The 12509-nt window shown below is 41.0% G+C and overlaps 1 protein-coding gene across 2 annotated transcripts in view; it reads right to left on the bottom strand.

Moving 5' to 3' along the window:
- Positions 1-9238: 9238 nt before the first annotated feature.
- Positions 9239-12509, bottom strand: part of SPATS2 (spermatogenesis associated serine rich 2) — a 64674-nt gene continuing 61403 nt past the window's right edge. Inside the window, exons 13-14 of one of the 2 annotated variants that reach the window (XM_081320395.1) lie at positions 11268-11897; positions 9449-9515 (exon numbers count right to left, since the gene is read on the bottom strand). In XM_081320395.1, the coding sequence (XP_081176521.1) occupies positions 11580-11897 (318 nt within the window). In that variant the 3' untranslated portion in view covers positions 9449-9515; positions 11268-11579. Of the gene's footprint in view, positions 9516-11267; positions 11898-12509 lie in introns of both variants that reach the window. The other variant, XM_081320396.1, reaches the window with a different exon arrangement.

The following is a 12509-nucleotide window of genomic DNA, read 5'->3' as shown; positions in this document are numbered from 1 at the left end:
CAAGATGCTAGCTATTACCCATAAAGCCCTACCTGGAACATGTTCTGGAGCCACTGGTTTACAGATTAGCGAGTCCAGGACAGAACAGGACCTGGTTATCTGAGATACTTTTTGTCTCCTGTAGTGTCAGATAGAGTTGAAATGCTTTGCATCCTGTTGATTTCTAATCATTTATAAGCTAATGTTTCTGTAGGACTGTATTTCCTGCAGGTGAGTGAGATTCAGTAGACACTATCTATTAAAAAAACCCCAGTCCATTCACTCTAGAATCTAACTGAGAAGATTTGAAAGGCTTTGGACCTTAATAAAAGCAGAAGAGAGCATTTCTACCTCCAAAGATTATTGGAGTGGTATGTCTCAGGAAAGCCAAGCAATAGCTTTAAGTTAACATCAGGCTACGCATGATTATGTCCATGTGTCACTGTGTGCCACACTATCACAAACCTCATTATTTTGAATTGTTCCATATTAAATTAATGAAAGCCTTCCTGATCCAATATAGAGAGTGCCAAATCAGGTCTGGCAGCCTGTCTTGACACTGCCTTTGCCATTTCATCTATGCAAACTCTATTTTACTTATGAAAACATTTTTGGAGAATTGCAAATATGCCTTACCCTAAACATTTGAGAATCATTAGCCTAGGCTTGGTTTCTCCCTTTGTTTCTTTTGTAAAAGGAAAATCATCTGTGCTGCTTTTAATAGTTCCACCACCTCTTCCACCCACAACTGTGATTTTTTTTTTGGGGGGGGAAAGAGATTTAAAAGATACTCAGAGTATATGGGGTCACTTTAGGAGCTTAGATGATTTTTTATTATTCCTGGGAACTTTGGTGCTCTGATGGTTATTCTGGGTTTGGAGGGTTGTGAAAGGATATGGGGAAAAATGTGAAAAATAAAAAGCCACTTGTATTTCAAGCAACATATTTAACACAGGTGGCAGTAGAAAAACATGCATTTGGGAATACATAAAACAACAACAACTTCAGATTCATTCTAAAGCTGGCAGATATGGAAAAGAGTGGTCTGTTCCAAACAGAAGAAACAGTAATTTGGTGTCCTAACTTCTGTATATCTTTGAATTATTGTTCCTCTTGTCGTTGGCACTGTCATTACTTTGTCTATGCTATCCATACTGCTTTAGAGAGCAAAATAAATGAAAGCAAGAGCAGATGTTGCCAGATCTAATTTTGACAAGGGAACCAACAGAAGGAAGGAAAAATTATTTAACAGCGAGCATGGCAGATTATGCCCAAACTGAGTTACAAGGCATTTGAAATTGTGGGTTTCAAACATCCTATTTAGAAATACTTCCAACAGAATCTTCATTGATAAAGCGATAATCATTTAGGAGTTAAAAACAAAGATCTTAAACATATCCGTTTATACAAAACACATCTGACATTTCTTCTCTGCTCTCTGTATTTTCTCTTACCTGCTAAGCCAGGGTGTCCAATCATGGCAACTTTAAGACCTGTCATCTTCAATTCCCAGCATAGCTGGTTGGGGTATTCTGGGAGCTGACGTCCACAGGTCTTTAAGTTGCCAAGTTTGGATCCCCCTGTATTAAGCGAATGACTGAATCTATCAACCTGGCTTCTACATTCAGCCTTCTTAAGGGTGATGCATTGCAGGATTAAAGTACTATCATCCAATGCAGATGTTGGCAGAACAGTAAGCCAGGTTAAATATTTGTACATTCCTGATTGCATTCAATATTACCATTCTTCTCTTAGAATGACTGGTGATCTTCTAAGGAGCTGCAGACACCCTGGGGCCAAAAATTGTGCCCCTTTGCCCCAAGGTTAAATTGGCTCCATGACAGAATGGTATTCCTGTGAGGGCTCTGATACTACCATGACAGCTCCTAAGGCTGAGGCTGCTAATCTCACAACCACCATGCCAAGGATTCCCCAAATGCACCTGCCACCTTGCTAGAGAAGAAAATCACACTTGCTCTGGTAAGAATGCAGAAACAAGATGTCCTACTATTTTGTTGTCCTGGAAGAGCCAACAAAAGAGCCATAAGCTTCAGAAGCACAAGGAGAGGAGTGAGCCCGAGTCTGAAATTTTTGAAGAGTTGAAGGCTTTTCCCAGCTTCGTTGCCTGGACCTTATGCAATGTGGTGAACAACTCCCTCTCCCTCTCCTCAGCTACATGAGAGGACCAAGATCCACTCCTTTCTTCTGATGATGCTAAGACACAAGTGCTCCACAAGGCCAGAAGATACGGCTATTAGATTTGGGCTGCAAAAATCTGGATAGCCATTACAGGAGAGTAAGAAGTAAATGATTCTAGAAGTTCTTTGAGGTTTCATGGCCCAGACATAGCAGCCCCACCAGAAGATTCTTTTTTTACATAGGTGGTGTTAGGCTTCTACTAAAGCAAATGTGGGCTTTAGTGTTGACTCTTGGATCAGATTTCTGGTTTTAATTCCAGCACCGCAAGTCAAAGTGCTGGGCATTATATCTTAAGTTCTTTGTGACTCTTGACCTGGCTACCTCAAAGACTACCTATTCTTAATAGACTCAACCTGGTCTGCTCAACGTATGTCTTTGAAGAGTGCTAGCTGTAATAAGTTACTTAATAAATAACATCTAGGTTTATATATTCTTATTAATAAATAAGAACATATAAACCTACCTTCCCAGAGGGTGCAACATTTAGGTATGTTTTCTGGATTCTTATCAAGGACATAGTCTTTATGAAAGAACTTACAAGCAAGTTTAATAATAATAATAATAATAATTTAATTTGTATACCGCCCTTCTCCCGAGGGACTCAGGGCGGTGAACAGGGCAATACATAGTAAAAAACCGAATACAAAAATTAAAAGCGATTAAACCATTATGCCCATAATAATTAATACATCTTAAAATTAGAGCTATTTATAAAAAACCAACCCCATCCCATCAGACCCGGCCAGCTTGTTCGAAAAAGAAGGTTTTAAGATCGCGCTGGAAGGAGCGAAGGTCGGGGGCCATCCGGAGCTCAACCGGTAAGCGGTTCCAAAGGTCTGGCGCGCCCACAGAGAACGCTCTCCCCCTGGGGGCCACCAATCGGCATTCTTTGATCGGCGGCACCCTAAGGAGGCCCTCTCTGTGGGAGCGCACTGGACGGAGGGAAGTTGACGCCGGCCGCAGGTGTTGCCGTAGGTAATCCGGACCCATGCCATGAAGGGCTTTGTAGGTCATCACTAAGACCTTGAACCTCACCCGGAGAGCAACCGGTAGCCAATGCAGCTCGCGGAGCAAAGGTGTAACATGGGAGTATCGGGAAACCCCCAAGACAACTCGCGCGGCCGAGTTTGGAGATTAGTTTAAACACAAAGGCATAAAACAGAGTCCTAGAACTTCTGATTTTAGATAATCATCTGAACAGCACCAAACTATAAGTAAAGTTCTCACCATATCCTTGGAAGATCAGTCATAAAGGACTCAAATGTCTATACACTAATGCACAGAGTATGAACAGTAAGCAGGGTGAACTAGAAATTCAGGTAAATGAGGGCAGATATGATATTGTTGCCATTATGGAAACATGGTGGGACGAAACCTACAAATGGAACACACAGCTAGAGGGATTTAAACTATTTAAAAGAAACAGACTAAACAAAAGAGGAGGAGGAGTTGCTCTCTATATAAGAAATAACTTTATCTCTACAGAAATAGAGCACAACAATGACGAAAACTGTAAACCTGAAAGCATTTGGGTCAATATAAAAGGGGAAAAAATGACATTGCCATAGGTGTATACTATAGGCCGCCCAACCAAGCAGAGGAAATAGATGAACTATTTGCTAGTCAGCTAACTAAGGTATGTAAGAAGCACATCACAATAGTAATGGGGGACTTTAATTACCCTGATATCAACTGGGAGACAAACTCTGCACCAAGTGGAAGATCAAACAGATTCCTGTCAAACCTAGCAGCCAACTTTCTCTCCCAAAAAGTAGAGAAGGGAACTAGGGGATTAGCCATATTGGATTTAATTCTCACTAACAGAGATGAAATGATAGAAGGTGTCGAAGCCACAGGAACCTTGGGGGGAAGTGATCATGCAATATTGGAATTCAACATTCTGGAGACACAAGCAATAGAACACAGCCAAACTAGAGTCTTTGACTTTAAAAGAGCTAATTTCAATAAACTTAGAGAGACCATGGGAAGAATTCCATGGATGAAAATCCTAAAGGGGAAAACAACTCAAGAAGCTTGGGAAATTTTGAAAAGTGAGATAATAAAGGCCCAGTCTAGTACAATACCAACAAAGAAGAAAAATAACAGCTCTCAAAAGAAACCAGCATGGCTGCATAAAGAACTCTCTGATAAATTGAAAGATAAGAAGGACAAGTATAAGAATTGGAAAGAGGGGCACATAACTAAGTCAGAATATCAGCAAATAGCCCGTGCCTGCAAAGATGAAGTGAGGAAAGCTAAGGCTCAAAATGAACTAAGGCTTGCGACCAAAGTCAAAAATAACAAAAAAAGCTTCTTTCAACATATAAAAAACAAGAAAAAAGTTAAGGAAACGATTGGTCCATCAGTGGGGGAAAGTGGCAAGAAGGTGACAAGCAATAGGGAGAAAGCAGAACTATTTAATTCGTTTTTTGCATCTGTCTTTACACAAAGGGAAAAAACAGTCCAACCTACCCAAACCAGTGCCATAAAAAACAAAATAGAAACGCAAGTTAAGATAGGCAAGAAAATGGTAAGTGAGCACCTGTCCAGCCTAGACGAGTTCAAATCACCAGGACCAGATGGATTACACCCCAAGGTTCTCAAGGAACTGGCAGACGTGATCTCAGAACCACTGAACTATATTTTTCAAAGATCCTGGAGCACTGGGGAACTACCAGAGGACTGGAAGAGAGCTGATGTAGTTCCCATCTTCAAAAAAGGGAAAAAAATAGATCCAGGAAACTACAGACCTATCAGCCTGACCTCAATACCTGGGAAGATTCTGGAAAAGATAATCAAACAACAAATCAGCGAACACCTTGATGCAAACGAAGTCATCACTAAAAGTCAACATGGGTTTGTCAAAAACAGATCATGCCAGACAAATCTTATTACATTCTTTGACCAAGTGACAAAATTAGTGGACCAGAGGAACGCTGTAGATATAATTTACTTGGACTTCAGTAAGGCATTTGATAAAGTAGATCACAACCTACTACTTGATAAGATAGAAAAATGTGGGTTAGATAGCATTACCACCAGATGGATTCGTAGCTGGCTGACAGGCCGTACTCAGCGTGTGGTCCTCAATGGAACCGCATCTACATGGAAGGAAGTGTGTAGTGGGGTGCCCCAGGGCTCTGTTCTGGGCCCAGTGCTCTTCAATATCTTCATTAATGATTTGGATGAGGGGATAGATGGGGAACTCATCAAATTTGCAGACGACACCAAGCTGGCAGGAATAGCCAATACTCCAGAAGATAGGCTTAAGATACAGAAGGATCTGGACAGACTCGAACACTGGGCACTATCTAACAAAATGAAATTCAATGGTGAAAAAAGTAAGGTTCTACATTTAGGCAGGAAAAATAAAATGCATAGGTATAGTATAGGTGGTACCTTGATCAATAGTAGTAACTGTGAGAGGGATCTCGGAGTCTTAGTAGACAATCACTTCAATATGAGCCAGCAGTGTGCTGCAGCTGCCAAAAAAGCCAACACAGTGCTAGGCTGCATTAACAGAGGGATAGAATCAAGATCAAGTGAAGTACTAATACCACTTTACAATGCTTTGGTAAGGCCACACCTGGAATACTGCATCCAGTTTTGGTCACCACGATGTAAAAAAGATGTCGAGACTCTAGAAAGGGTACAGAGAAGAGCAACCAAGATGATTAGGGGGCTGGAGGCTAAAACATATAGGGAACGGTTGCTGGAATTGGGTATGTGTAGTTTAATGAAGAGAAGGGTGAGGGGTGACATGATAACAGTGTTCCAATATCTCAGGGGCTACCACAAAGAAGAGGGAGTCAAGCTATTCTCCAAAGCACCTGAAAGCAGGACAAGAAGCAACGGATGGAAACTAGTCAAGGAGAGAAGCAACCTAGAACTAAGGAGAAACTTCCTGACAGTTAGAACAATTAACCAGTGGAACAACCTGCCTCCAGAGGTGGTGAATGCTCCAACACTGGAGGCTTTTAAGAAGAGACTGGACAGCCATTTGCCTGAAATGGTATAGGGTTTCCTGCCTGAGCAGGGGGTTGGACTAGATGACCTCCAAGGTCCCTTCCAACTTTATATTATTATTATTATTATTATTATTATTATTATTATTATTATTATTATTATTATTATTATTATTATTATTATTATTATTAATAATTTCCAAATATTAGCATCACTCATTACAAAACTATTTTCGTGGTCTTCTCCCAACTGTTAATTCAGTTTTTTCTGCTAATGCACCTGTGCCTTCCCCAAGGAAAGGGGGAAAAAGCAGCTGTCTATTCCATGCAGTTGCAAAGCTGTCCAATTTACACAGGGCTGCCCAAGAGGAGGAGGAGTGTGAAAAAATTAAGATGATGACTGCTATCATATGGTTGAAACCTGCTCATTTTTACCTATTCTCCACTGTAAATCAGGATAAATTAAAGATAGAATATCTGCTACTGACAATCAATAGAAGAAATCAATCCAGAGTCAAGGCACAAATCATTAGATTCAAATAATTGCATTTTGACACATTAGAGAAAGACTTCTCTCTTTTGAAATGTCTGCAATGCTGGGAGAGATGTAAGGAATACATACATTAAAAAAAATGAAACAACACATTGAAAAGCTAAGAAGGTTGCAGATAGCTCCATCTGGATAATTGTCATTATCACAGTAGTCCGAGCATTTATTGAACACTAACCAGCATATATATTACAGAATTTTGAAAGAAATATGGAAGACTGTGGTTAATTACCAGGCTGTTTATTCTTACAAAACTCTTATGTCTTTTAATCATGTATGACAGTAAATTTCCACATCACTGCATTGCTGTGGTGGGTGGGCTCACACTGTGTGTATAATTAAGCTACATCCCCAGCAGTTTCAAGGGATGGTTTTGAATTTGGGTGGTGATGGAAAAGATCTCACAAAGGAAGCAGTGGCTTCTTTTGCTACTGTCCTACTTGAGACACTAAGTAAAGAGAGGCATTCCATAATCTCTGTGCATGCTACTTGGCTGACCCATGAAATCTTGAATGCAACATGAATTATATGTTATCTTGAAATAATTATATCAAGGTATGGAGTGATATTGAAGGGACGTGGTGGCTCAGTGGGTTAGGACGCTGAGCTTGTCGATCAGATGGTCGGCAGTTTGGCGGATCGAATCCCGAGTGCCGCGTAACAGAGTGAGCGCCTGTTACTCGTCCCAGCTTCTGCCAACCTAGCAGTTCGAAAGCACGTAAAAATGCAAGTAGAAAAATAGGGACCACTACGGTGGGAAGGTAACAGCGTTCTGTGCGCCTTTGGCGTCTAGTCATGCCGGCCACAAGGAGACGTCCTTGGACAAGCGCTGGCTCTTCGGCTTTGAAATGGAGATGAGCACCGGCCCCTAGAGTTGGAAACGACTAGCACGCATGTGCGGGGGAACCTTTACTTTTACCTTTTTATGGAGTGATATTAATAAAAATGGGTTGCCTACCTACTTACACTGAATGTGGTTCTACTTATGATCTGAGCATGGTGGTGCTGTGGTTAGAATGCAGCATTGCAGGCTAAATGCTGCCAGCAGTTCAATTCTGATTGGCTCAAGGTTGACTCAGCCTTCCATCCTTCTGAGGTCGGTAAAATGAGGACCCAGATTGTTGGAGGCAATATGTTGACTCTGTAAACCATTTAGAGAGGGCTCTAAAGCACTGTGAAGCGGCATATAAGTCTAAGTGCTATTGCTATTGCTGAACTCAGGATTGTTATGTGCTATGATAGGTTCGATCATCACAGGAACATCTTAGCAGAGGGAGTTGCCAACAGTTTGATCAGTTTTTGGAAGTTCTTCCATTTAAAAACAGCTGTTGAACTGTTGGGCAAATAGAAAGTGCATCCTTCAAGGTTCTTCTCCTTGTGGCAAAATGTATATTAGCACACTCATTGTGCCGATTGTTCAAGCCATTGCTGTTTTCCCCACTGCACTTTCGGACCTGAATGTATTTGGAGTTGGCAATTAGTAGCTTCTCTACTTTTGACTAATAGCTTTCAAATCTAATACTTGGAATATAGCTACACAACTGAGTAACTATGGGTTATGTACAGTAACAGAACCTCTCTGCTGTAAGGGACATGTTCATGTGGATACTTCTTACATTATTTTATTGAGGAAATAAATTTCCACATCACCCTGCCCCAAACTGTACTTACCTTTGAAGGTTTAGCTCAGGGGTCTTCAAACTCAGCCCTTTTATGACTCATGAACTTCAACTCCCAGAATTCCTCAGCCAGCGTGCCTGGCTGAGGAATTCTGGGAGTTGAAATCCATGAGTCATAAAAGGGCTGAATTTGAAGACCCCTGGTTTAGCTAATCCTTTGAACCTCATACTCAGGAATTAAAACTTCCTTAAGGAAACATGTTTTGAAACTTAAGGCAGCACAGCTATAAACATATTGAGAAGCATTAGGGTTTCCTGTCCTTAAGTTTCTCTTGACTGTTTGGAAGAGTCTTTTGCATGGAGCACCAAGTTCAAGCTCAGAAATTGTAAATAGGACAGAATGTTGGAATATGAAGCCAAGTCTCTTACTGGCTATGTTCAAATGACATCGTACAGAAGCTACAAATGAGCCAAGTTTAATCTGGCCTACTCTAGCTATGATTTTATGTAAACTCATGCTGAAGCATGCAGTTAGTTTATATTCTGTACAAAACCAGACAAATAGCATCCAGTTGAGTCAACCACAGTTACATAAATCAGGGGTAAGCATAGTGTGCAAAGAAAGACTCCTTTGTTAGTGTTCCTGGACTTTAGTTCTGTGCAAGATGAGACCACGTGCAGTTACGGTATTCTTAAGACCATCATTTATATTTATATACAACAATCATTTGTGCACTTTTATGTGACATATAATTAAGACCTTTATTCTGGAGAAAGGCTGGATCCATGCTAGGTTCCCGCTGGTTTCATATTATCCCCAGCAGGTCCCAAATCTGCCTATTGTCCCTCAAGTGCATCATTGCTGCCTTGAGGCTGTAGTTGCATTAGTGTGTCATCTTCACATTAAATTACCATGCCAGTGAAGAAAATGCTTTTATTGATATAATGAGAAGATAAAATTGCATCATTTTGAATAAGATTACACATCAATAACATACTTCAGTTATCCAAATTAGTTCATATATATTATTTCAGCAAACCTAAACACATTTATCAGGTAGATTGGTTATTGTCTTCATGTTTAGGTTGTATAAAAGGCTTGAGAAAAGCTTCTGGCCACACAATAACCATATTGACTCCCATAGTGAATTTATGACTCATCTTCATATGCCTCGTCTTAGCCACATGATGGCCTTTTGCTAGCTGAAATTTCAAAAGGAAAAGACTTTTAGGGCTTGATGCAACAGCCAGTGAAGACATTACAATCCATTCAGGCATACATATGGAGTTGGGAGAGGGAAATACTTTTTAAAGTGTTAAATGGGACAGCAAGGGATTTCTGGTTCTTGCTAGTTATCATCTGAGGTAGTAACACATACAACCATTACTGCAATTGTTTCTTAAATCTTACCTACTTCTCCAATTTTCCTTTTCAAACCAATTTTGTCTTTTTTAAGGCTGGTTGAAAAGCTTCCTAATTTAATTTAAAGCTCAGTTCTATAATTGTACCTCTAACTTATACCTAAACAATCTCAGGCTGATATTCAGTAGCCAGATTCAAGTTAGCTTCAATGCAAAATAGAAAGATGAGTGTGATTCTCACTTGTTTTCCTACTGCCAAAGCTTTGGCCATGTAGTTTTTCCCCCCCCAGACATCAAGTCTTCTGGATGATCAATTAGATGCTTTGACTATTCATTTCCATAACTTAGTATCAGGTTTGAGAAACTGCACCTTAGGCAAACCTTTTACTGAGAAAGATTTTATTAACCTGAATACTTCTACTATATGCTTTTAAATTAACCATTTATTACTGCCTATCATCTAGGACCAATCACAGTAAAACATTCTAATCATTCTCTATGATCTAGTATTTTGGTACTCCACTTGTATTTAATATAAATAGTGTGCTAAGAAACTGATCCGAACTTCACTTCTGCAATAAAGTGATTGATTGGTCTCAAGCAAATCACCATTTTCAGTAATCTGCAATATAGGTGCTAACACACAGCATGACTGTGTGAAATCCTCAGATTCTTTGAAGTTTCTTAAACACTCTATCATCCTACACAAAATATTTTGAGATCCATTATTTATCCAAAGACTGATTTTTTTTCTTTTCCTTTACTCTTGTGAGTCCAAGCCTGAAGCCCAAATTGAACATTCTGAATTATCTACTGTTATCGCTAAACGTCTTATTTTTCCTACCTCATTTATCAGCGGCAGCAGCAAACTAGATACCCAAACTAACTATATTCGAAATAGTCCAGACATTTTTTTTTGCTCCTTGAAATTAAACTAATCCTAAATTAATCTAACCCACATCTGTAAGAAACCCATTTACTATGAACTCTTTTTAAAGAGAAGAAATAAGGGCACAAAGTGAAGGCTACTATCTTTTAAACATGTACGTTGCTTTTATTTATACAAGGATAGAGAGACTGTAGCAATCTTTGCTTTTACTTGCGATCGTTTAGGCTTAGCATTACTAATAAATTGCTAGAAATTTAGTTTAGAATCAGATAATGGGATTTTGGCCGGGAAGTGGAAAAAAAATGAAACCTCCCATCCCACACCAAACATTAAAACCAGGGAATATCTAAATTTATACATGACATATAGACAGAATGTTAATTCTCTCAGGAAGAATGGAACTTGCTCAACCATTACTGGAAGAGATATTCCCCAGTGTTCCCAAGTGTAGACTTTAGGATAAGTTGCAAAAAAAGAATATAGTATTTCAGCAATCTCTTGCAGCTTTTCCCCTTCAAATTTTTCATCTTCAACCCACAATTCACAGCAACCTGTTTCACTGTCAGCACCAATAGCTTTTGCTGTTAAAAATAAGGCCTGGCTACTGGCATTCTGGGAGGAGCAGGGATCAGAAAATTTTGGATTAGAACTACTGGAAGACATTCCCACCCCCCCACGCCCCCCCCCACTTTTAGGATACAGACCTGCCAATATTTTAAAAAGGCTGTAATGTTAAAAGGAGCCATTGGACATAAGGACGGGCATCGGTAAGATGTGCCAAGGCCACTCCTGAACGGCAAGAATATGTCTTCCCATTAAAATCTGACCCATTCCACATTGTAGGAAGCAGGGGCAAGAGAAATGCTAAGAAGCTGCTTTCCCGGAATGGAATGATTGGGAAAAAGAGAAAGCACAGGGATAGCAAAGTGTAAATTTTCTTTCTCATTAATATCTCTAGCTAAGTGTGTCCCAGAATCTTGTTCTCCAATTTTGGAAAGTGGCCGGGTTTGCGGTCCTCAGGAATTGGATGCCTCGTATTGGCTTGATCTAGGTTTCCTCTGTGGCAGAGCCTTGGCTTCTGGGCTGAGTGGGACCAAATGTGTCTGTAGGGACGGGGCTGGTGGGCCGGGCTCAGGACCAGGCCTAGTTCCATTGATTCCGGTGGGGCAAGTCTGGTTGAGGTGGTTTGAGTTTCCAGAGGGTGGTCGGGATTTGTAGTTGGACTGGTACCAAGACCCATTTCTATAGCGATTTGAATTGAAATGCGATGAGCCATTTTGGCGTTGTCCTTGGGACCGGTAACCTTGACCAGACCTTCTATTTCCCTGGAACCCCTGGAACAGAAAGAAAGGGGGAAATCAGAGCGATTGGTACCAGTATTACCTGAGCACTCGTTTCCATACTCAGAATAGGATAAAGATCCATAGATGCCAAAGAGATTGTTTTACAATCAAAATCAGTAAAGCCGGTTTCTAAGAGGGTCTGAAAATATAGCACTCCATCCATTGCCTAACTATACACAATTAGAATATAGGCTGCATTTTTAACCTTATATTAATGCACATTAATATTCTTTAATACACAAGAAGATGCAATGGCCTAGAACAGTGATGGCAAATCTTTGAGAGACCAAGTGCCCCAAACCCACCCTGCACCCCCGTCCCGACTCCACGCCCTGCCCCACCCGCGGGGCCACCCACTGCCTCCCTGGCCTGCAGCAGATCGCCATAGCGGCCCAGCAGCACCACGGCGGCTGCACCCTCCATCCATGCCCTGCAGCATCACATGCGCGCGATAGGGCATGAGGGCGGAGTCTTGTCCCTGCTGCCTGGCTGCCATGTCCTTGGCTACGCTGCCCCACGTAGGCCATGCCCGGGAGCAACTCTTCCCCGAGGGGTCTGCTGGCGAGGAGGGGGCCGCGGGGGGAGGCGGGGCTGGGGCAACGG

This window comes from Vipera berus (genome assembly GCF_964194415.1).
Source record: "Vipera berus genome assembly, chromosome: 2".
NCBI classification, from domain to species: domain Eukaryota; kingdom Metazoa; phylum Chordata; class Lepidosauria; order Squamata; family Viperidae; genus Vipera; species Vipera berus.
Note: the sequence above shows the minus strand (reverse complement) of the source record. Positions and strands in the feature narration are given on the sequence as shown.